The sequence below is a fragment of the Siphateles boraxobius genome, unplaced genomic scaffold, assembly GCF_051911475.1.
Source record: "Siphateles boraxobius isolate OS27281-9 unplaced genomic scaffold, OSU_SipBor_1 5, whole genome shotgun sequence".
Taxonomy (NCBI): Eukaryota; Metazoa; Chordata; class Actinopteri; order Cypriniformes; family Leuciscidae; genus Siphateles; species Siphateles boraxobius.
In genome coordinates this window covers 14666929-14692614 of record NW_027509141.1, presented here as the reverse complement: position 1 = coordinate 14692614, position 25686 = coordinate 14666929, and the positions used below count along the sequence as shown (strand labels likewise).

Here is a 25686-nt window from a genome sequence, read left to right as displayed (position 1 = left end):
TCACAGCGTCTCGCCATGGAGGAGCTACTGATACCCACAGATGTCGAGGAGGCGCCGCCCGAACCTGCAACTTTCTTCTCTCCGGCGGGACCTGCTAAAACCCCGCTGGAGAAAATAAAGGACTGCATGGCCAGCATGTTCGCAGTCAGTGTCAGGAAGTATGTGAAGGACTACATCAGGCGAAACGGGTTGCTGACGCTCTCGGTACTAGCTGTAATCACAGGATGCGTCCTGGGCTTCATGCTTAGGGGCCTGGCCCTCTCCACACAGGTAGGCTTATTGAACTAGGATTTTAGAGAAATTAATGACTGTGGACATGTCACTGCAAATGCACACATTAGAATTATACAAAAGAATGGCAGTTGTTGTAAAGTTTTTAGTGATACATGATCTCCTGGGTAGACGTCAAACATCCTTCCAACACATTCATATTTTATATCAGATTTATGAAATGGTGAAAACATTCTGTTTTTAATTGGTCTCTCCATCCTTCATTATTAAGTTATTTATTCTTGCTATAATGTCATGTTTTTAGAAAATGTCTTTAAGGTTTATGATATTGAATGTATGTAGAACTTACTGTATGTTTGACAAGTATGCTTGTCAGATGAAGGGCTCATTTTGGAAACATATGTTTCCATATTTTTTTGTTTCAGAACAAAACATATTTGTAGCAAATAAAATGGTGTCAAATGTATACACTTTTTTTTCATCATATATTGTATTGTTTTTTTGTCAACATGTGCTAAATGGGTTTTAACTGATATAAATTACCTGAGTTATTCAAATAAATCGATAGGAAGCAAAATATAGGTCAGGTGTGCATAAAAGACATAATTAGATCTTTGTCCATTTTCGTTCAGTTTTTGCTATTATAACTCCACAGATCAAAATATTGAACAATATTGTCGTTTTTTGATTTTTGTTGTGATGGATGGAGGCATGTAGGTTTAAAGGCTAGGAATTACTAGGCTACTTAAGAACATCTGTGCTTTGTGATCTATACATATACATATACATATATCTTTTAAGGTTTATGATTTAGAATGTATGTAGAACTTGCAGTATGTTTCACAGATACTTGTCAAATGCAGCGCTCATATTATATATATATATATATACAGTCAAACCAAAATTTGTTAAGACACCTTCAACATTTCTCACATTATCACAGTTTATTCACCATAGTTTAGAAAATGGTAATAAAATATGACAAGAACTCAAAGTTATCAAATCCGTTGATATTTCACTGGTTTTAGCTATCCTTTAGACTGTCTCACAAATGAATTAGGTTGGATAGCTGTCAGCTGTTAAATTTAAGTACACAATTAGATAATTGATAAAACCAATTACCAAGCAATGCTTAATTGTGTTCAGTCTGTGGTATAAAAAGGTTGCATTAGCAATTAAAGAAAAAACACCTAAGCAAAACATGGTTAGGTCAAAGTGTCTTAATCATTTTTGGTCCCAAATTTTTTTATCAATTTTACTGGTAGTCCACTGTATTTATTTTAGGTAGAGATTTTTTGTGTATAATATCTCACAGTTTACTTCATTTGCAATCATCATCAAATAAATGTACTATAGTGTCCTGCACCCACTAGTAAAAAAAAATATAAAAAATTATATCTGGTGTCCTAATAATTTTTGATTTGACTGTATATATATATATATATATATATATATATATATATATATATATATATATATATATACACACACCCACACATTACAGATTAAAAGTCTGAATATCGTCTGAACAACTCTTTCTCTGTTTTTGTGATCAGGCAAAAATCTATTTCTCCTTCCCTGGTGAGCTGCTCATGCGGATACTTAAAATGTTGATTCTCCCCCTAATCACCTCTAGGTGGAGTTTGATTTATTCACATCTGCACATTACATGTTAAAGCTATCAGAAAAAAAACCTTAATGTCACACATTAAGAATGTGTGAACATCTCCTCATATCAGCTCTTACTCTCTGTAGTTTAATGTCTGGACTGTCATCAATGGAGTCAAAGGCCTGCTGCAGGATGGGGGTGCTAACGGTCACCTACTACCTTTGGACCACATTCATCGCTGTAGTGGTTGGCATTGTACTTGTTCTAATTATCAAACCTGGCTATGGGACAGATGTGGAGAGCAACAGACTAGGAGGTGGACAGGTCATAACATCTGCAGATGCCCTGCTGGATCTGGTCAGGTACAGTCAGAATGGACTATGACAAATCTTCTCAGGAGCTTATTACCCTCCTCCAACCCCAGCTCCTCCTCTCGTCCGTCAGGATTTGATTACCCCTGAATAAAACTACAATTCTCAAATTATGTTGTACATTAAAATTAATTAATGATATCTGCAATAAATTCATGTTGATTCTGTTCTGTTTACCCTAAGGGGGATTATTGCTGCTCTCCCGGCTCTTATCCATGCTAGGCTGCTTGGATGCGCAGGGAGTTCTTGCCCTAGAACAGACCATACCGCTAATCCTAACTATGCTAATTGTCAATCGTATTTGACGATAGTGGTCCTGGCAGAAATGGGGTTAGAGGCTTGGAAAAACTTTTCAATCTACTTCCATCTGATTTCAGGGGTAATTAATGGTTAATGTTTGGACTTATTGGTGGGTTCGATGGTTTTCTGTTTCAGGAATGGAAAATACCTTAAAGGGATATCACCCAAGCATATCGTTTCAAACCTTTGTTGCTTATTTTTTTCTCCTATGTGACACAGAAACAGAAAGTTTTTCCATGCAATTACAAACAATGGTAATTGGAGCACCCACGCTTCAAAAATTACGCAAAGACACCATAAAAGTATCATAAAATGAGTTCGTATGAATTGTGTCTAAATGTTTTGTTGTGTTGAAAATCAAGTCTTTTCTTCTCAAAATCTATTGTATGGCTTCAGAAGAATATATTATAATATACATATAAAATCACTGTGCTATTTATATAACACACAAATCACATGTACCACAGTTATGGTGTTTTTACACAAAAGAAAATAGTCACACCGGTTTGGAAAGGCATGAGATTAAATGATGACAATATTTTCAAGCTAGCTTTTTAATTGCTAAAATGATAAGCTTTGGGGGTAAACTGCTATTTTCATTCATTGGAAAGAATTGTCCATGTCGGACTCTAGGCCATCCCATACAGTGCAATCCTATTAAAGCAGCGGGGTGATTAGGATATTTTTAGTAATCTGTACAAAGTAAAAGGAGGAGGACCCTCACATCCACCTCCCCCTTCTGCCCATGGACACAGCTGCTGTTAGTCTTGACTGCCACACTTAATAATAGCTGGTGCTTAAATCTGCAGTGTGTATGACATATCATGTGGGATAAATGTCCTATATATTCATAATGTGAATGAATTAATGAATTGGCATCATATTTTGTATCCTCAGGAATATGATCCCATCCAATCTCATTGAAGCCACATTCCAGCAGGTGAATAAACACTTTAACACATTAAATGCCACTTATTTGACAAGTGAGCTTAAAAATGTACTGTGTGTGTATTGCGAACATGAACAATACCAAAGTCCCTTTCAAGCAAAGCCAGTTCCCTTTCAGTCTGTCACAATTGGCGTATGTAGACGTACCGACGTATTGGGATCGCGTCAGAGAGCCCCAATCATCTTCGAGTGTAAACAGAACGAGATAATGCACATTGGTGTGCAAGATTTGCATCTCACGCTCCGCCCCGCAGCGCGGGTATAAATATGAAGCGGATGCGAGCACCAGTTGTCTTTCACTTCGGAGCCGAACAAATCATTTTGTATGCATTCTCTGAGAGTGGTGAATACAGTGTGTCGAGTGTTCTTCGTAAAGAAGCCTCTCCAGCAGTGTTGGTGTTACGGCGTGTGCAGCGGTGGTCGTGAACTCACAGCTCTCCACTGCTGTTTTCACAGCATTGGTTGGTTTGAGGGCGTCTTCTACGAGGTCACTGTGTCAATATCAGTAGAGTGCTTCACTGTGCGGGCTGCACCATCCCCTGCCAGTGTCGCCGCGGCCATTTCACCTCTGTGCTTCAGCACTGAGAGAGCTAATTCCTGAAAGAGCAAACACAGGTGTGACTGCGTCTTTTTCAAGATGTCGTTCCCTGGCGCAAGCTGACTGCCACGAACACTGCATCATGTGTTTGGGCATTCAGCAGTTTAGGCATTCTGAGGTTGAGACTCCTATACCTCAAATGAGGTGGGGTCCCCTTACCTATACCTCGATCTAGTTCCTCTTTTGGCCAACCCCAAAAGAGGGCTACTTTGATGAATAGCCAGGGTGACTTGAGGATCACAGTGAGGGCTTCCCCGCCTGGTACCCAATGCCTGTGGGCCCCTCACTCCTCTCAAACACCGCAAGCCGTGGAGTCTCCGGGTGATCCCAGTGGCTCCTCTCATGACTGGCCAGTCGTTTTATTCGGAGCTCCCCCTGCCGACCAGTTGTAGATTGCAGCATCGGAGGGAGGGCCTGAATCTGGAGATGAAGGCTCGGCTGCGCAGCCCCCTTCTGGGAGAGCAGCATTGTCTGAGCCTACTCCAGAATTGATTGCTATGCTTTCCCATGCCACTGAGAGAGTTGGGCTCGAGTGGAAGCCTCCATCATGTCCTGAACCCTCGAGGCTGGAGGATTGGAATTTCGGGGCAGGCCTTGTTGGTTCTCAGTAGGGCTGTAGTCAAGACCACCTTTGTCGAGTCCAAGACAAGTCCAACACCAGGACTAGTCGAGTCCAAGACAAGACCAAGACCAAAGAGGTTCGAGTCCAAGACTAGACCGAGTCCAAAAAGGTTTGAGTCCGAGTCAAGACCGAGTCCAGAAAAGGGAAAAAAAGTCTTGTGCAAGACATTATCAAGAAAATCATTTTGGGTTTTTATTTGTTGATCTAAAAGCAAAACCAGTGTCACAACACCCAGGATTTTTAAGTATAGACATTCCCCTTGATATCATATAATCTTCTAATCTAAAGAAAACAGAATGATGAAATATGGTGATACCTCATAAAAGCAGTGTTTCACTGTGGATCTGAAAGATGCATACTTTCACATTCAGATAGCCGCCCATCATAGGCCATTCTTGAGATACGCCTTCGAGGGGCAGGCTTATCAATACACAATTCTGCCGTTCGGTCTGTCCCTAGCACCCCGTACATTTACGAAGTGCATGGACGCGGCGCTTTCTCCCCTGAGACTCCGGGGAGTGCGCGTGCTGAATTATCTCGATGACTGGCTGGTTCAGGTGCAATCGCGGCTCACACCAGAGCAAATAAACAGCGTGCATATAAATGGCTTTTATGTGTGCTTACTGGGAACATAATAAAGACACCTGGACTCGGTCGAGACCAAAAGCCATATTTGGCAAGACCAGTGGCCGAGACCGAGACAAGTCCGAGTCCGAATACCAGCGAGTCCGAGACAAGTCCGAGATCATAGAAAAACGGTCTCGAGTCCGGACTCGAGTCCAAGACCGGACTCGAGTACTACACTGCCCTACAAAGCAAAAAGGCAGTAACTGCATTTTTGGTCAAAAATGAGTTATTATCATTTTCATGACATTCAAGGCATCCTTTGTTATGTGACAAAACATCTTATCTCAAATGTGTGTTGTTTTGGAGAAAAATGGTAGTCGTTTCTACAGTAACTGCAAAAAGCCCTAGTGAAACAAAGCAAGAATACAGTAACATCCATTACTGTATTCTTGTTATGTTTTACCTAACAAAAAATAACCGTGTTGCTGCGCAGTGTAGTTACTGTTGCCATGGTGAACACACAGCTGATTTCGCGGCAACCTCACGGGACGGTTTTAACATTTTTACCCTTCTAACTTCACACAAATTTTGTTTGAGATGGCACAAAGCCGGGGAAAGAAGATGGTCGAACTGGCGTTGAAAAGAAAATACCCGGAGAATGGTAAGTAAGAGTGACAGATTAAACATTTAGAGGCTAGGCTATCACAATATAAACTCCTGTCAGCCGCCAGGGCGGGACTTCCTCTCAGAGGTCCATTCAGATAGCATTATGCTAATTGACAGGCGATGTTTTAAATAGCTTTGCTAACCTGCCCCTGATCCTCCCTGCTTCGAGCTGTAACTTTATTCTCTGTAACTTCACATCATCGCCGATGCCATGTCATCATTTTGTTGTTCATGTCACAAAGTTATAATCCAACCAGCGGTGAAAAAATATTCAATAACTAGAAAAGCACTCGGAGAGCACTAACCTCTGTCAAGGTAGCCTAATAGGTCACTGAGGCAATTCCAAATGTCCCGTGTTCCGGATCACCACCAAAATGTAGTAATCTGTTCCTTGTCCTAATACCCATGTTGTCTGAAAATGTCATCCAAATTCGTACAGTACTTTTCGAGTTATCTTACTAACGAACAGACAAGCATACACAGCACCAAAAGATAACCTTTGGGCGGAGGTAAAACTTCTTAAGGCATCAGGCTATCCCATAACATCCAAGCAGTCAGCGTGATCTTCTTCGCTCTTATTAGCCTACATGAACGGCGTCTTCTTTTTTCATAGGCTAATCATTCACAGCGTTGTTGTCCAGCAGGAGAATATATGTGTCCATAAACACAGCTATTGGTGTAACAGTTATTCTTTAACGTGACAGGTGTCTGTTCAACTTAAAACACACTCTCTTCGCGGCCGCTGTTTGAAGACTATGTCCGCTGTTTAGATAAGTTAGCAAGTTGTGAGCAAAACTGACATCTTTCTCTTTACTGTTGTAAGCATCCATGCTTTCAACAAAAACAAACTTCTGCAGACAGAGCGAGCCGGCAGGTATTTACAGCCCCCTTAGCGCTAAGGCTCAAACACATTGGTTCCTGTTCCTAAGCATTTATTTATTGCACGGTTTCTTCTTCAGAATATAAAATTATATATTTAATTTGGATTCCCCTTAATTATATTAACCTATGAAAATGTTGTCCCTCTGCATGAAAGCAAGCTTCTATGTTTGATCCTATTATAGGCCTAATGTAACTTATGAAGCCAGGCTGCTTTTTGTGTGTTTGCTTTTCTTTCTTCATTTTCATTAAGGGTGCAAAATTATTAATTTATTGTGTTAGCCTAATTCATCCATTATTTTGTCATGGACCTAATTTAAGTTATTTCCTGTACAATGAAATATTATGATATACAGACATCAATACATATATTGATCAGAGTGAAGATGCTGTCCTGTAGGTCCATATAATAATAATAATAATAATAATAATAATAATAATAACAATTTGTTGCAGTACACAGACAGACAGACAGACAGACACAGACAGATGTGGATTTACATTCATGCCACTAATTTTCTCTCTTTTTCATTTAAGATACACATGTTGATATTCCATCAAAGAGGCAGAAAGTCCTGCCCCCCGCTGAAGATATGGAGTGGACCATCCTGGACACTTTGGATACCACCAGCGTGGACAGCTTATTCGATGACATTACAGACCTAGATTATGTCCCAACCCCTACGATGACACTGACTGAAGTGGAACTTGGAGACCCAGGGGAACAAGTTCAAGAGCCAGAGCCCCAGCCAGAGCCCCAGCCAGAGCCAGAGCCAGAGCCACAGCCAGAGCCCCAGCCAGAGCCACAGCCAGAGCCACAGCCAGAGCCCCAGCCAGAGCCCCAGCCAGAGCCACAGCCAGAGCCACAGCCAGAGCCCCAGCCAGAGCCCCAGCCAGAACCCCAGCCAGAGCCCCAGCCAGAGCCACAGCCAGGGCCCCAGGCAGAGCCCCAGCCAGAGCCCCAGGCAGAGCCCCAGCCAGAGCCACAGCCAGGGTCACAGCCTGATGTGGAATCAAGTCGACCACCAATGAGAGGGCCATGTGGTGCCAAATGTCGAAAAAAGGTGTACAGACCAAATTTCAGAGGAAAGACGGAGGGAGATATGGAGTCAATACTGGGAGATGACCTACACAGAAAGACGATCATGGATGTTTTACTCAGTTACCCCAATGCCAACCAAAAGAACAAAAACCGGCCTAGAAAGTCGCCGTGGCCGCTCATTCATCTACCGGCTGCAAAACCAGAAAGGAGAGCCAAGACAGGTCTGCAAAATGTTTTTCCTGTCATCATTGGGCTATCACCCAAAAAATGACAGTCTAGTCATTTCCATGATGGGGAAGTTGAACACCAGGCCACTGGTTCCATCCAAGGACCAGAGAGGAAGACAGGCTGCAGTCAACAAGATGGACGTGAAGACCCTTGATGACCACATTGAGTCCTTCCATCCCTGTGTGAGCCATTACAGATGGGAGCATGCCCCAAATCGACGGTACCTGCCAAGTGACATCACAATAAAGATGATGCATTCAGATTACCTGGATAAAGGAAACGCCTGCTCCTATGAAGCATACAGGAAGATGGTAAAAGACAAAAAAATCAGCTTTGCCAAACTTGGGGAGGAGCAATGTGAGGACTGTTTGGAACATGCTGAACATGCGAACTGCCACGCAGGGGAGACTGAAAGCTCAGACTGCCTAGAGTGCCTAAGGTGGAACAAACATAAGCAGTCTGCCCTAGAGAGCCGCCAAAGCTACCAGGCAGATGCAGAGAGGGACTGGCCGGACATGACATCAGTTCGGAGCGTGGACCTCCAGAAGGTGATAATGCTGCCACGCATGCCAGGAGTCAAGTCAGCAGTATTTACTCGTCGCATCGTGGCATACCACGAAACATTTGCCTCAGTGGGGAAAAAAACTAACAAAAAAAACACCATCTCTGTATTGTGGTACGAGGGAATGGCTGGGCGAAGTGCAGCGGAAATTACATCAGCATACACAACTGCACTGGAGAAGGAGCGGGATGTACGGCACACCATATTCTGGGTGGACAACTGCAGTGCACAGAATAAGAACTGGTGCCATCTATCCTCACTTGTCACTCTTGTGAACAGTGACACCATTTCACAGGAGGACATCACACTAAAGTTTTTTGAGAGGGGACACACGTTCATGAGCGCAGACAGTTTCCACCATGGTGTCGAGCAGCAAATGAGGAGCCGTCCAGGTGGTGTGGTCTACGACTTCGAGGACTTTGTGAGTGTTGTGGCAAGCTCCAACTCCAGAAAGGTGGATGTTGTCAAATTGGAGAATGCCAATGTGCTAGATTGGAGGGATGGCCACTCCACCGTCAAGGTCAAGAAAGCGCAAGCACCAAAGCTTAGGGAGATGGCGGAGATTCAGGTGCGGCGTGGCTCCAAGAGCCTCTTTTACAAACTGTCCCATACGGATAATGAATTTATGGAATTGGACTTCCTCATGAAGAAATTCTCGCTGAAGGTGCCCAATCTTTTGCGACCACAGAATAGAGGGGTTGAGGAGGTCAAGAAGAGAGACATCATCTGTAATCTTTGTCCTCTCATGCCACCAAACAGGAGGGTGTTCTCGTATTCCCTGCCTGTGAGCAATGTTGTGGAGGATGAGGAGTAATAACCATATGAAATGTGTTCATAAATTATTTTTATTATTATTATTATTATTATTATTATTATTATTATTATTTTATTTTATTTATTTATATATATATAAATATATATATAGATTTGTAATCTACAATCTATTATTAAATGTATGTTTAAAAATTTGAAATATCTGTCTCATGTATTCATTTCATTCCGTACTTTGTGTTTATAAACCTACTGAAACAGATACTGCACCTTTTAAAATCATCAACTTGTTTATCTTAGTTATCATAAGAGTTTGAAAAGCCTTAGAAACACTTTGGCAAAATGTTTTTGCTTTGCTCTGTTGAATTGGAGTTTAACTTGCCTATTATTGCTCCAAAGAAAAGTTGTTTTGCAGTGCTTTAACATTAATGTGATTTGTAGGTATAGCAGATACTACATTACAGATACAGAAACACCCCCAGACACACATTAATCTAATACTCACACATAATAATGTGGTCCTATTCAAAATAAATTGTCCCCATTTGGGCCTTGATACAGCTTAGCAATGTGAGACTTTAAGCAGCCGTTTTAGCACCAGAACAGCTTCCAGATGGAAAATATTGACCTAAAATGGTCAAATTAGTTTGGGTTTGGTATATCCATGTTCAGAAAAACAAATGGTTCCAATTGTTTCAAATACAGTGTATCTAACACACCCAGAGCCCAAGTTGTGGCAAAATAGTTTTTGGAGAATCTGTAGTTACTGCCTTTTTCCTTGGTATTGTGCCACGTTTTTTGTTAAGTAATACAAAGCAAGAATACAGTAACTGCAAAATAGGGGTAAAATATCAAATTAAATATGAGGATTGATATGTACAAAGAATAAGCTAATATAAAGTAACAAAACAGCCACATGTCCAATAATCTACCTACAACTACTTAGGCTGGATAACAGGATAACTTTAAAGTCATTTTTCTCAGTTCTGCACTCTGCGTAGTTACTGCCTTTTTGCTTTGTAGGGCAGTACAGCCCTAGTTCTCAGTGCGGCCATCCCAATACCTTTCTTTCCAGAAGTGCATTAGCTGGTTACTAGGTTGTGGACGACACCTTTTTCTGTCAGAGCAGACGGAGGTTATTCGGCAGATCCTGCCCCGGCGGATTCATTTTTGTTGTAAAAAAAATTATTCATTTAAAAATGATCATTTATATATAGCCGCTCTGGAGAAAGCCGTGATGTCATCATCAAGCTCAGTTCAGTTCTCATATAATGGTATCAATGTAGGCAGAACAATAATATTGTTGATTATTAAATGTCCCCAACTAAGCAAGCCAAAAGCCAAAGCCGATAGTGGCAAGGAACCAAAATCAGGTGACAGAATGGAGAAAAAAGACCCTGGAAGAAACCAGGATTAGTCAGGGGGCCAGTTCACCTTTGGCCAACAAACAAACAGTGTATGATTAGGATTCAGGCAGCATTAGAGGTCAGAAGTCAGATTGGATCAGAACATTCAGAATATTTATCCAGTTCCATTTGGTTGAAGATCAGAGTCATCATGCCGGTATAGTGACAGGTTTGTTAAGGATCATTGCCAACGGCTGTCGTGTCGATGAGGCCTTAACAGGGGAGATTCTAGTTGACACTTCAGGGATGCCTTGTGGTCATGTTGAAGTGCAGGTCTACCATCTGATCTGGATACGGCCCGGATCCGGCTGACTACATCATGCATTGTGGTCGTGTCTAGGTGCAGGTCCACCATCTGATCTGGATACGGCACCTGATCTGGATGACTACATTAACCTTGGAATAAACAGAAAAGCTAACATTAATAATAATAATATTAATAATGATAATAATAATAATAATAATAATAATAATAATTCATTACATTTATATAGCGCACCAGGCACCAGTGGCGGCGCCAGATAATTTTTAATGCAGATGCTGAGGGGGTACTCGATCATTGACGGGGGGAGCTACACAATTATATATATATATATATATATATATATATATATATTAGGGTTGGAGCCGAACCCGAATACGGTATTCGGAAAGGCACAAATAACGTGTTTTTTACGAATACTTATTTCGAACAAATACTTTAGAAAATATTTGTATTCGGGAACAAGAAAAACTTTATATCAAAAAGCTGCGTTTCCTCACGAGACCGCAGTGCGCGAGTGAGTGACGTTCAGGAAGATGTGACTGACACAGGCTGCTCCACACAGCAACAGAGAGGGCTCGGCTGAGCGAAAAAACACTTAACTGCATTACTATTTTTGTTGAATAGATTTTTGTACCTTAACTGGGTTCCGGAGGCAGTTTATAACTTTCGGGAAGTGGAGTTTGATCGGGAGATTATTTCATTACGCTGCATTATTGACGTCTGCAGCCGGTTGCTCTCATGTTCGCTCTGTTTACGTAGCTCTGTTAGCTCCGTAATTATTTGTTTTTATTACATGGCTTGGTTGAATTCTAATGTAGAATGCGGTCTGTTATTTCCATGGTTATTTCTTAATAACAGACCGCTGCTAAGTATAACACACCGTTGCCACGAAAAACAGAGCGTTGCCATGGATTCTAAACGTAGAGACGGAACGGACTATTTTTTTGAGCGGAAGCAATACAATAGTTTTTAAATCAATAAACTCCTTTTTAAATCAATATTTTGAGTCACATTATTGATTTATTTGGTAGGTAGCCATGTAGTAAGAGGGATAATGTATAGCGAGGTGGTTGTTATAGCGAATACAAACCCTTCAAGCTGATTCAAGACCCCTCCGCTTCGCGTCAGGCTCATAATCAACCGCCTCGCTATACATTATCCCTGTCTGTTCAGCGTCCTCCAACAAGGACGGGTGGTGGTGGGATTCATAATGTTCACAATGGTATTTTATTAGTTGCTGGTTTAACCATGGATGAGGTAATGGCTGTTATGTTATTTTCTTTTCAATGACGTTCCTTGGTACATGTTCATTGCTGGATTTATATAACTAAAGAATACTTACACTATAACGTAAATTAGAAGTGTAACGCAAAAAAGCTAGATTTTTACGCCTATTTTGGATTTTACTCGAATACAAATACAAATACTTTTTCCCCCTCAACAAATACAAATACAGATACAAATACCGGCTGCTATGCACACCCCTAATATATATATATATATATATATATATATATATATATATAAATATATATATATTATTAATAAATTAGCAAAACTTAGCCACTCAATATTTAATATTCAATTATATTATCTATCAAAATTAAAGTTTTATTAAAGTTTTTTATTAAATTGAACAAGCACAACATTCAGCATTCAATAATAAATTCTTAAAAATTTATTATTATTAATAATGTTATTTCAACGTAATATCTCGTTATTTCGACATAATATGTGTGCATACAACAAGCAAGATGTGCATTTGTAATTTGTGCGCCTCCATGTCATGATTATATTGTCTGCTATATTTGTTTCTTATTTATTAAATCCAGGCAAATGGTTGATGAAAAATTGATTAAAATTAAGATACAATTTATACAAAACGAAATTCACTTTAAAGAAAAGCTTTCTACAAAACAAAACGTAATAAAGTGGTCAAAATCATGTCTGACCCACTCCATCTTTCCCGATATATTGTGCATCCTATCTTACTCATGCTGTTCACTTTTCATAATCAACACAGATGAAAAAAAAGTACATTATAATATTTAAAAAAAATATGACACTAAATGCACAACATGTATGTACAGTAGGCCTACAGACTTTCTATATGTACAAATTGCTGCACATTAATTTAATTCTGAATTTTGCACACATAAGTTGAAAGGCATTTGTTTGTGCATAGTAAAACATATCTACAATATTTATCAAGTTCACGGATAATTGTGCATGCATTTATTAATCATTATGATACTAAAATCATAAAAAAGTAGACTATACTATGTACAATTACATGTTTAGCATTTTCCTCCCATAGAAAACCATTATAAGAACGCTTAATGTGGCTTAATGCAGATTAGAATGTCCCCTTATTATGTCGAAATAACGAGTTATTATGTTGAAATAACGACTTATGTTGAAATAACGAGATATTATGTTGAAATAACGACTTATGTCGAAATAACAGATGTTATGTCGAAATAATTACTTATTATGTCCAAATAAGGATATATTATGTAGAAATAACGACTTATGTCGAAATAACTAGATATTATGTTGAAATAACGACATAATATCTCGAAATAACAAGATAAGTTTTCTTTTTTTTCTCTTCACCATGCTGTTCAGGGCTTCCATAGAATACAGCCTGAATATAATTGGTTTTGGTCTTTCTTGGGGGTGGTGAAGCACCTGCTAGCCCCTCCGTAGCGCCGCCCATGCTCGGCACTCGAAGTGCTTTACATAGAAGGAGGGATCTCCTCAACCACCACCAATGTGCAGCATCCACCTGGATGATATGACGGCAGCCATATTGCGCCAGAACGCCCACCACACACCAGCTTATTGGTGGAGAGGAGACAAAGTTATGAAACCAATGAGTATATGAGGATGATTAGGAGGCTATGGTGGACAAAGGCCACTGGGCAAATTTGGCCAGGATGCCGGGGTTACACCCCTACTCTTTCACTAGGAGTGTTGCTTCTTCCTTGGTGCTGGCACTGGGTTCCTCACTGACAGATATTTGTAGAGCTGTAGGCTGGGCAACATCTAACACGTTTGTTAGGTTTTGTAGCCTTTGTGTCAAGCCCGGTATCCTCCCGTGTACTTGCATCCCATAGCCAGTAAACACCGGACACCCCACTCAAAGTGTCGGCTTGCTGCGCCATTGCCCTACTATGGACCGGATATGTGTGCCATTTCTGCTCCCTGTCTAGGCAAACCCTGTTGAGGGTTTGCCCACATCCTGTCCATACCTCCCTATGGGCAGGATGTGGCTTCTGCAGCTCTCCCCTCGAAAGGGCACACTTTTCTAGTTTTATCTCATAATCTGACTTAATGGGTCATACGGAACAGCAGTTCCTCGGCCTAACGTTTCCCTGAAGGAGGGAAAGGAAACGTTCGTCCCGTCGCCACCATTGCTGGACCACCGCTGACGCTAGGCTCCTCCTCAGCTCCTCAGTGAAACACAACTGGTGCTTGCATGCGGTTCCTATTTATACCTGCGCTCTGGGCTGGAACGCGAGATTCAAATCTCGCAAGCCAGTGTGCATTTGCTCGTTCTGTTTATACTCGAAGATGATCTCTGACGTGATCCCAATATGTCAGTACGTTAGTGTACGCCTCCGTTCCCTCCTTCAGGGAACGAGAGTTACATACGTAACCGAGAATTTGCAATGTCTCCAAACAGCTATTTTGTGCATAAAAGACCTATTACATGAACATAAACTGTTCCATAAATGTTATTTCTTATTTTTAAATAGCATTATTAAAGTGTGCATTCAAGGTCCTAAGTGCCTAGTCCTAACCAGAGATTCAGCTGCAGTGATGCGATAACTTTACAAATTGATGACTGGCTTTTTTATTTAGAAGGCGGGACGTTTTCTTCCAAATTGCGTACCACTTTCTCTCATTCATAGTAATATGAGTGAACTGTTTTGGTATATATACAGCCTTTGACCTCAAATCATGTGGCTTAATGTTTTTTTTTTTTTTTACTTGAGCCAGTATGCAATTGCCTAGCAACCGTATTGCAAGGTGTAAAAAAATTAATATTTACAAAATCCTAGAATATATACATGTGGTATTATTATATTTCACCTAGAATATTTACAAAATTGTTATACCAAGGATTGTACAATGAAGATCATTCACATTTTCTTATGAAAATGTAAAATCTATTTTTGTTGTTTCAGTATAAGACAGACCTTATTCCCATCTTAAAAACACCAGTGAACACTGGGCGCCCAAATTTTGTTTACTTGATGCCAGATGACGACAATCCAAAGGGTCGAACGGTGCTGTTGGAACTTACTCCAGCTCCAGACATCCAGTATAAGACCCGTCCAGGCAGCAGTCAGCAGATGAATGTACTCGGCATTGTTATTTTCTCAGCCACAATGGGTAAAACATCTGCCTTCACCTAAATAAAGTATCTTCATCTTCAGAGTATCTCCATCTTCATCAAAATCATGATTAAAAGCATAAATATAACAAAAGGCTTTTCATTTAGGTCTCTTACTTGGTAAAATGGGCGAACGGGGAGCTCCTCTGGTGAACGTTTGCCAGTGCATCAATGAATGTGTGATGAAGATCATTAATGCTGCTGTATGGTAAGAAAGAAAGCAGAGTTTTTTTAAAGGTTCACAAAGCCAATTCCATACAAAACTGTTGTTAAAGGGGTCATGAACTGAGAAATCAAATTTTCCTTGAGCTTTTGACATTTAAGATGTCATCATACTATAAGAATATTCTGTAAGTTTCAGAACTGAAAACTTGCTTGTTAGTCCATAAACAGCTTTTATTGTGACCAAGCCCAGTGAACTACTCTTTGTGGAATGTGCCTTTTATAGATAGGTAAAAGACCGTTGCTGCAAAAGAAAATGAATGCCTACTTCATCGTCGCAACGTTGGCCCCGCCCACTGGATGGTTAGTGAGATGAAGAGTAGAGAAGGGCGATATAGGACTAAAAATAACATTACCATCCAAAAGATCCTAAAGCTAGGAATGTGGTTATTTATTTTTAACAATGTGAATGTCTCAGTAGAGCATTATTTATTTGTATTCGGTACATTTTACAGTGCATTCTTTGGTAAATCAGTCCCAATTTCGGCACAGGCTTTGCAAACAGACTTTTACGATATGGCTTCGACAGTAACGCCACAACATGCAAGTAACCGTGCTAATTCTAATGCCTGATCTGTGACCAGTGATTTTTGATATTTAATGATTTGTGTACAGTCAGATGGTCTTGTCTATGTGTCAGTAAATCAAACCAGTGACTAAATCAACTTCACATTGTTTCTCTTAGTAGGATGAAAATAATCTGTTAAGTAAACAATTATTAAAGTTTATATTGAAAGTGATCAAAGAACACTCCCTCTACAATCGATGGAGCTGTCAATCAAAAAGAGCAAGTTTATCAGTGACTGAATTCTGGACTTTCGCCTAAACTTCCGGTATAGTCAACGAATCTCTTATTTACATTGTATTTGCACTGTTAGTTATGATGAAAGCATTTGTTAGTGTGCAGAAGTCGAGTTGCAATTACAAAATCACTGCATTCATGCGCTCAACATGTCTGTAATCGGCTACAATGCTCATCACTTTATTTTGCACTATCCCTTTCATGCCACTATCTAATATAATACCATTGATCTAAATATTATGCTATAATCAACACTTTTCACGATTAGTTAACCTTGAGAGCTGTAATTTTAAAAATGTGGCAAAAGTTTTCGAGAGGGTTCCACATGTAATACTTAGCCATTTCATATGAAAAGCTGACAGTCATAGCAGTAGGCCTTTACACTGCCTTAAAACAGAGCGTTTAAATAATAGGGCTAAAATCAGGGTAGGAATAATGACTTTTATTTCTAAATTATGAGAAGAATTTATGTAAAGATTATACAAACATTATAAGTGCACTCCAAGAAACATTATAAAACACTAAAACAATGCAGTTCATGACCCCTTTAAAATTAAAAATCCAAAGGTTTTTAGAGAATACTTTGCTTGAGGGCTGAGATACAATAAGCTGAGAATCTGAGAGGAAGTTTCCAGCATGCAGCTGGCACGTGCATAATGACTGCCATGAAATGAAATGTTATGAAATGCTCATTATGCTCATTATTGCTCATTATTGAGCATTTCATTCGACTAATTCCTACCAGACTGTTTAACTTCACTGCATTATTCAACAGGTATTTTCCTTTTGGTATCATCTTCCTCGTGGCTGGCAAAATCCTGGACATGAGTGATCCCTCAACACTTGGGAAGAAACTGGGCTGGTATGGGGTGACGGTCCTGGCTGGCCTGTTTGTACATGGCCTCATCTTGCTTCCATTCTTCTATTTTATTCTGACACGGAAAAATCCTTTCACATACATCAGAGGGCTTCTGCAAGCCATGCTCATTGCCCTAGCCACGTCATCCAGGTAAGATTAATTCCTCAAAAAAAATTGTAAATAGCTCGTCCCAACTCCATTAAATGAAGTAGAAACATATGTTGGCCTTATAAGAGTGAAGCATCCTACTCTTTTTCACAGCTCAGCAACGCTGCCCATTACAATGAAATGCTTGCTAGAGAACTGCCGAGTGGACAGGCAGATTGCCCGGTTTGTGCTGCCAGTGGGAGCCACTATTAACATGGATGGAACAGCGCTTTATGAAGCAGTTGCTGCTATTTTCATTGCTCAGGTCAATGACTATGAACTGGATTTCGGACAGCTTGTCACCATCAGGTACTTGCAGACCGGCAGAGATGTAACTAAATATAGTCAGCATTGGGAAAACAAAATGAAAATGTTTTCGACCATGAAATATTGGTGGGATGACGCATTCCAAAGATCTATTATGGTTACTGCCCTACAGACAGACAAAGGTTTTGTGCAAAATTAGTTTTAATTAGTTAATGGAAACTAGACAGACTCATCTGATGTGATCAGTTCTATCAGGAATTGGAGTTAAATCATAATAATCATCCAATTCTGATTTCCTCCAGTATAACTGCGACCGCTGCCAGTATAGGTGCCGCTGGAATCCCTCAGGCAGGCCTTGTAACCATGGTGATAGTGTTGACATCTGTTGGATTGCCACCGGATGACATCACGCTGATTGTGGCCATTGATTGGATCTTGTAAGTTGAGATAACTGCCATTTATCTGTTGGAAAATAAGCTGTAATCAGTGTCATGATTAATATAATTCAATTGATCATAAGAATGTAAATTAAATATAAATAGTAACTGTTATTAAAGTAAATATTAATAAAAGTAAATATTTATACAGAGTGGAGTAAATAATTTTTTTATTAAAACACAATGCTTGAGGCAAAAATAATGATGATAGGATCAATAAAGTCTTCCAACCCCTTCTGGTTTAAAGAGATCGCTTTCGAACAATGATCAACGTACTAGGAGATGCTCTGGCAGCTGGAATCATTGCCCACTTGTGTCGAAAAGACTTTCCACCTGACAGAGAGGTAAATTGACATTTATTTTATTTTCATACCATTTGAGTCATGATACTCATTTTTATGCAGATCTGTTAATTTATTCAAAAATATTAAAAATAAACTTCATACAAATAATGACTTGAACACACCTCTTAATGATGATCATGTTTTTGAGTTCTGAATAAAAATTCATTTTGATATTTTTAGGAACATAAAGTGAAGAAAACGTCTGTCCTTATATCATAATAAAGATTTTAAAAGTCCCATTAAAAGTTTTATCTTTTTTTTTTTAAAGAAAACCTTTTCAGCAGATTGCCATATTTGTAGTTTGGGGGGGGGGGGGGGGGGGGGGGGGTGTATTAGAACAAAACTTCTTCACTAATTATAAATATTATAAATAAATAAAAAACTTTATTCATTATTATTTAACTCAAGGTTCCTAAAATATCAGATATTTTTTAACTTTACCACAAGGCATTTATTTTTTATTCCTGATGTTTGTAAAAAAAATACTTTTCCCCTTAACAACATGTTTACAAAAGTTTTAATTTTCTTTGCTTTTTGAAAATAATGATTAAGATGTGTAAACTTAAATTTTCAAAAAAACACATGAAACCAACATAAATGCAAAGAGTACATTTCTAATAACTTGGTGTGTTTTAAACTTTTTATTTATTTATTTATTTTTTAAATTGCGGACACTCATACATGTCACTGACAAACCCATGTTCCCTTTCGTTGTCACTCCGAGTTACGTCGGATGACGACGAATGGGGTTTCGCTTAGAACACCTATCGACTTCGATTATTACAAAACGAGCCAATGGCAAAGAAATGCCATGGGTCTGCGGAATTTGCATAGCGTATCTCCGCCTTACCTCGTGGGTATAAAAGGAGGACGCGGGCAACAGGCAGATATGTTTTCGCTTCGGAGCCAAGAGTATTTCTTCACTCCACAGTCATCTCTGACTTCGCTCTACGAGACAAGCTTCTCTCTCCGGTGTTGGTGTGACGGCGATCTGCAGCGAGCTCACAGTGCCTGCTGATCTGTGCAGTGATCTGCCAGTGTGTGTGTGTGTCTCCCTGTGTGCTTCAACATCGCAGAGTTTTTTTCTCCTCTCATAAAAGAGCTCGCACGCGTCTTTTTAAAGACGGCTCGCCGTGCATTTCTGGTTGCAGCGGACTGGTATCGGACTCTGATGGGCACGAGCGCTGTCTAGTGTGTTTGGGCTTTGATCATGCTTGAACAGCGCTCGTGGGTGACTCATGTTCTCGCTGGGAACGTGATCATCGCGTCATATATAGGTCGAGACTCGGTGAACTCGCAAGAGTGAGAGTCCCCTCATCCACCCCCCGATCTTCGGCTGGTGGCCAGGGTGACCTGAGGGTTACGGTCTGGATCAAGGCGCCAACTATGTGTCCGCGACCCCAGCCCCCCTCTTCAATGACGGTGCCCGCTAGTGAACTGCTGATTCCCGCGAGTCTACCCTCTGGTGGCCCGCGTGTTTCAGTTGAAGCTACAGAGGAAGATGCCATGTCTGTTGCAGCATCACTAGGTGGGTTTGAGTCTTCTGGAAGTGAGGGCTCGTCACAGCTGCCACCTTCCGGTGTGCATACGGCTGTGCCTGAGTCTGATCCGGAGATGACGGCCATGCTTTCCTGGGACGATGGGTTTTGGGTAAGGCCGCCGACCCTCGTCCACGGCAAACCCCAATACCTCTCTTCCCGGACGTGCATGATGAAATCTCGAAGTCCAAGAAGACCCCCTTGTCTTCTCGGGACCGCTCGCTGATCTCATCCGCCTTTCCTCCCCTCGATGGGGCCGCTGCCCATGGGTACACTGGGGCCCCCCCAGCTGAACGCTCTGTTGCGATGCTATGTGTCCTCAGAGTGCTTCTTCTCGGCGCAATCCTAAGCACCCGCCCGTGGCCTGTAGTTTTTCGTCTACGCTTGTGGCGAGATCCTATAGCGCCACGGGACTGGCCGCCTCACTGCATGCCATGGTCATTCTGCTGGTCCACCTGACCCAGATGCTCATGGACCTGCACGAGGGCGGGACTGACCCAGGGCTCTTCACTGAGCTGCGCGCCGCCACTGACCTTGCTCTCTGAGCGACGAAAGTGGCCGTACGCTCCCTGGGTCAGGTGATGCTCACCATTCTGTGGCTGAACCTGTCTGATGTGCTGGATGTCGCGCGGACCCGTCTGTCCGACATTCCCATATTCCAGGTCGGCCTCCTCGGCAGTGCGGTTGAGGGCTTGCCCAACAGCTCTCAGCCGCCCATGAGCAGACTGACGTTGATTCTGTCCCGACGGCCCCGCCGTCCGCTCAGATCACTCGGTCTGCCCACTGCCGAAGGCGCCCTCCCGTGGCTCCCACCCCGCCCGTTCACGGGCCGGCTCTGGGGGCCGCGGGTGGACGCCACAGTCCTCTCCAGCCCCACACCCCGCTACACGCCGGGTTAAGCGGCGCTCTTGAGATGGGCTCCTCAGAGATGGGACTCAGTTCTTTCCAGGAGTTGGTAGCAGGACCACTCCTTTCCCCGGGGGAGGGCCGGGGAAGAATCCTTATTCTCCAAAGAGCTGACTCTCACACAGAGCACAGAGAGTTCTCGGACGTCACAGAGCGCCGCCCACAAGCCGTGCTCTCCTCGTCTCCCTCTGTCCCAGAGGTGGTTGACACGGCGTGCCGTCCACGGACCGCTTCGCCCCTGTCCCCCTCTGTCGCCAGACCCCTGGCAGAGCAGGCCCCCGCGGGACGACCAGCCTGGTCCTCTCCTGGTCCCCTCTGCCAGGGCGCGGTTGCTAACTGTGCCCCCACATCGGGCCGCTATGCCGTCCACGTCTGGGCCAGTTACTCCGCTTCGCCACTCCGGATGCCTGTGGTTCGCATGATCCCGCTGGTTCAGTTCCTGGGAGCCTGGTTAGAGCTTCCCCTTCTGTCCCGCTGGGTCGCGCAGATCATCAGGCTGGGCTATGCGATTCAGTTCGCACGATCTCCTCCCCGCTTGGGGAGTCCGCTCCACTTTTGTCGGTGGCTATGCCCCCATCATAAGAGCAGAGATTGCCACCCTGCTGGCGAAGCGTGCAATCGAGACTGTCCCTCCAGCCGAGATGAGGTCCGGCTTCTACAGCCCCTACTTCATTGTCCCCAAGAAAACCGGTGGGTTACGGCCAATCCTGGACTTGCGCGTGCTGAACCGCTCCCTTCACAGGATGCCGTTCAAGATGCTCAAACGCGTTTTCGAATACATACGGCCCAAGGATTGGTTTGCAGCGATCGACCTGAAGGACGCCTACTTTCATGTCTCCATTCTCCTCGGTTTTCTTTCGAGGGGCAGGCATCCAGTAAGCGGTTTTCCCTTTCGGGCTAGCCCTGTCTCCTCGCATCTTCACGAAGGTCGTCGAGGCTGCCCTTGTTCCCCTTCGGGAACACGGGGTTCGCATCCTGAGTTATATCGACGACTGGCTGATCATAGCTCACTCTCGAGTTCAGGTTTGCGAACACAGGGACCTAGTGCTTCGGCACCTAGCTCATCTGGGCCTTCGGGTCAACTGGGAGAAGAGCAAACTTTGCCCCGTGCAGAGGATCTCTTTTCTCGGTATGGATATCGACTCGGTCGCCATGTCCGCGCAGCTTACGAGCGAGCGCGCTCAGTCACTGCTGACTTGCCTGAGTCAGTTTGAGGGCAAGAGTGCGGTTCCACTGAAACTTTTTCAGAGGCTCCTGGGGCATATGGCTTCTGCAGACGTGGCAACGCCACTCGGATTGCTTCATATGAGACCGCTTCAGCTTTGGCTTCGCGACCGAGTCCCGAGGTGGGCATGGCAACACGGCACCCTCCGAGTAACAGTTACTCCGACCTGCCGTCAGACCTTCACCCCGTGGTCGAACCTCAGTTTTCTACGGGCCGGAGTGCCCCTGGAACGAGTTTTGCGGCATGTTGTTGTAACGACAGATGCCTCCTCCACGGGCTGGGGTGCCATTTGCAATGGACGTGCTGCCGCGGGCTCCTGGACAGGACCCCGTCGCCTCTGGCATGTCAATTGCCTCGAGTTGCTGGCCGTACGTCTTGCTTTGCGCCGCTTCCGGGCCGTGCTCAAGAGCCAACACGTACTAGTCCGCTCAGACAATACCGCCACTGTAGCAAACATCAACCATCAAGGTGGTCTACGCTCCCGCCGTATGTCGCAACTCGCTCGCCACCTCCTCATATGGAGTCAGATGCATCTGAGGTCGCTTCATGCCATTTATATCCCCGGAGCCCTGAACTGTGCAGCCGACGAGCTCTTACGGCTTCAGCCTCTCCCTGGAGAATGGCGACTCCATCCCCAGTCGGTCCAGCTGATTTGGGACCAGTTCGGGGACGCACAGATAGATCTGTTTGCCTCCCATGACTCGACCCATTGCGCCCAGTTTTATTCCCTGACCGAGGGCACGCTCGGCACGGATGCTCTGGCGCACAGCTGGCCGCAGGGCCGCAAGTATGCGTTTCCCCCAGTGAGCCTTCTTGCGCAGACCTTGCGCAAGGTCAGGGAGGACGAGGAGCACGTCATTCTGGTCGCGCCGTACTGACCCCCCCGGACCTGGTTCTCCGAACTAGTACTCCTCGCGACAGCACCTCCCTGGCCGATCCCTCTGAGGAAGAACCTTCTTCCTCAGGGACGGGGCACCCTATAGCACCCTCGTCCCGATCTCTGGAACCTCCACGTGTGGCTCCTCGATGGGACGAGGCAGGTTTGAGTACCCTACCACCAGCGGTGGTGGCTACCATCACTTCCGCTAGGGCGTCGTCCACGTGACACGTCTATGCGTCGAAGCGGAACCTCTTCGTCAGCTGGTGCTCTTCTCACCGAAAAGACCCCCGGAGATGCTCGATCAGCGTTGTGCTTTCCTTCCTTCAACAGGGGCTGGAGCGAAGGCTGTCTCCCTCCACCCTGAAGGTCTACGTTGCCGCTATTGCCACACACCATGACCTCATCGAAGGTAAGTCGGTGGGGAAGCACGACCTGGTTATCAGGTTCCTGAGAGGAGCGAGGAGACTAAATCCGCCTCGCCCTCCTCTCGTTCCCTCTTGGGACCTCTCAGTGGCTCTAACTGCCCTGAAGAGTGCTCCATTTGAGCCCCTGCAATCAGTCAAGCTTAATGAAGACAGCGCTTCTGGTTGCACTGGCCTCCATCAAGAGGGTAGGGGACCTGCACGCATTCTCTGTTGACGAAGCGTGCCTGGAATTCGGGCCGGCTTACTCTCACGTGATCCTGAGACCCCTGCCTGGATATGTCGCCAAGGTTCCTACCACTCCCTTCAGGGACCAGGTGGTGAACCTGCAAGCGCTGCCCCTGGAGGAGGCAGACCCAGCCTTGCACTGCTCTGTCCAGTACGCGCTCTCCGCGCCTATGTAGGCAGGACGCAGTGTTTCAGGACCTCAGACCAGCTCTTTGTCTGTTATGGTGGGAAGCTGAAGGGAAAGGCTCTTTCCAAGCAAAGGTTGTCATACTGGATAGTGGACGCCATTGCCTTGGCATACAAGCAGCAAGGTTGACCGTGCCCCCTTGGTGTGCAGGCTGGGCGACACCTAACACTTTCGCCAGATTCTACAATCTCTGAGTGGAGCCAATGTCCTCTCATGTACTCGCTTCAACCAGCTAGTACTGGATCCGCTCAGGTGTCTTCGCTTGCTCGCCATTCCACTCCACGGACTGGATATGTGCGATATTTCCTCAGGTGAGCTTCTCCGAAAGCCCTGAGTTCCTCCAGCACTCCTGACGTCGGCGCCAGTGTCTATTGCCTGCGCGTCGGCTAGGTGCCTCCCGTGTGCATGGTCCCTCCTCTGAGCGACCCCCACATGTGTATTCCACTGTAAGCCTCTCTGACCATGTGTCTTTCCCTTGGCAAGCCACCTTGCCACCCCTGGGGTTGAAATATTCCACCTGCGGCTGGACACCCCAGTGTTCTCCATATGCATCCCTTTGGGTCATATGTGTATTTTCTACGTCCCCCCTCTGGGTTGGCAGTAATTGCATATTTCCCCTAAACTTTGGGATATGCTCCACAGTGTACCTTGGTATTCCTGTGCTAAATAGGAGTCCTTCGTCCGTGCCAGTCTCACGACAGGGATCTCAGATTTACGCAGGGAACTGGAAGACAGCTGAGAAGGTGGCGTGATTAGACTGGTAACCCCATTCGTCGTCATCCGACGTAACTCGGAGTGACAACGAAAGAGAACGTCTCGGTTACGTATGTAACCCACGTTCCCTGAGTAGGGAACGGAGACATTACGTCTTCCTGCCACTTTCCGCTGTACAGCGGGGATCGCCTGAGCTCAGTTTTGGCTCCTCAGCGAAGAAACATATCTGCCTGTTGCCGGCGTCCTCCTCCACGAGGTAAGGCGGAGATATGCTATGCAAATTCCGCAGACCCATGGCATTTCTTTGCCATTGGCTCGTTTTGTAATACTCGAAGTCGATAGGTGTTCTAAGCGAAACCCCATTCGTCGTCATCCGACGTATTCCCTACTCAGGGAACGAGGGTTACATACGTAACCGAGACGTTATTTGTCATAAGCTTTTTGGAGCATCATGATTAAACTTCATTTTGTTATCTTAAAATATCACAAGCTTATTTATGGAATATGACCCTTTTTTTGTCAGGCAAAAGCAAATGAAGCTAAACAGGACACCCAGACTGCTCATAACATGGATAATGTGCCTTTGACTGAAGTACCACTGCTGGCCGGCAAAGACTGTATATTTGAGGTGGTTGGGGACACTGTTTTTGAACGACCCACAGTCTACTACAATATTTGTCAAGTCTGAATTACCAGATGGTTGCCTTACAAATAACCAAAAACCTCTTTTGGAGCTATGTTTCTACCACTGTGCCATAAAGAAGTACTGAACGAACACTTTCTCTGGTTGTTCCACCTCCAGGCATTTGTTATTAACTAAAGTTTCACGAGTTAACACTTACAAATTATCAGAATATATATATATATATATATAGGCCTAATCTCATGCTGATTGGATAGATCATTTGAATGCGTTCCTCCCGAACTTAATAATAAAACATATTTTTTTTTACAATTGCTAGGGCACATTTCTCAATATTTAGGTCACTTTTTCAAAACTATTCACACAGTGGGTTTATGTGGGCTGAAGTTTATTTAACA

General features: G+C 43.6%; 1 protein-coding gene across 1 annotated transcript; it reads left to right on the top strand.

Annotated features, from left to right (window-relative positions):
- slc1a8a (solute carrier family 1 member 8a) lies at nucleotides 1-25425 on the top strand. The gene is made up of 11 exons (XM_077204263.1): nucleotides 1-270; nucleotides 1788-1867; nucleotides 1987-2202; nucleotides 3409-3451; nucleotides 15259-15466; nucleotides 15576-15675; nucleotides 17267-17500; nucleotides 17612-17806; nucleotides 18067-18201; nucleotides 18449-18545; nucleotides 25169-25425. Exons 1-11 carry the CDS (start codon nucleotides 16-18, stop codon nucleotides 25331-25333), a joined length of 1728 nt encoding a protein of 575 aa, XP_077060378.1. The 5' UTR covers nucleotides 1-15; the 3' UTR covers nucleotides 25334-25425.
- Nucleotides 25426-25686: the final 261 nt, after the last annotated feature.

Coding starts and splice junctions, on each gene's coding strand:
- slc1a8a (XM_077204263.1), top strand. CDS start 16: ATGGAGGAGCTACTGATACCCACAGATGTCGAGGAGGCGCCGCCCGAA. Junction 15,676..17,266: donor ATCATTAATGCTGCTGTATG/GTAAGAAAGAAA, acceptor ATTATTCAACAG/GTATTTTCCTTTTGGTATCA. Junction 18,546..25,168: donor ACTTTCCACCTGACAGAGAG/GTAAATTGACAT, acceptor TTTTTTTGTCAG/GCAAAAGCAAATGAAGCTAA.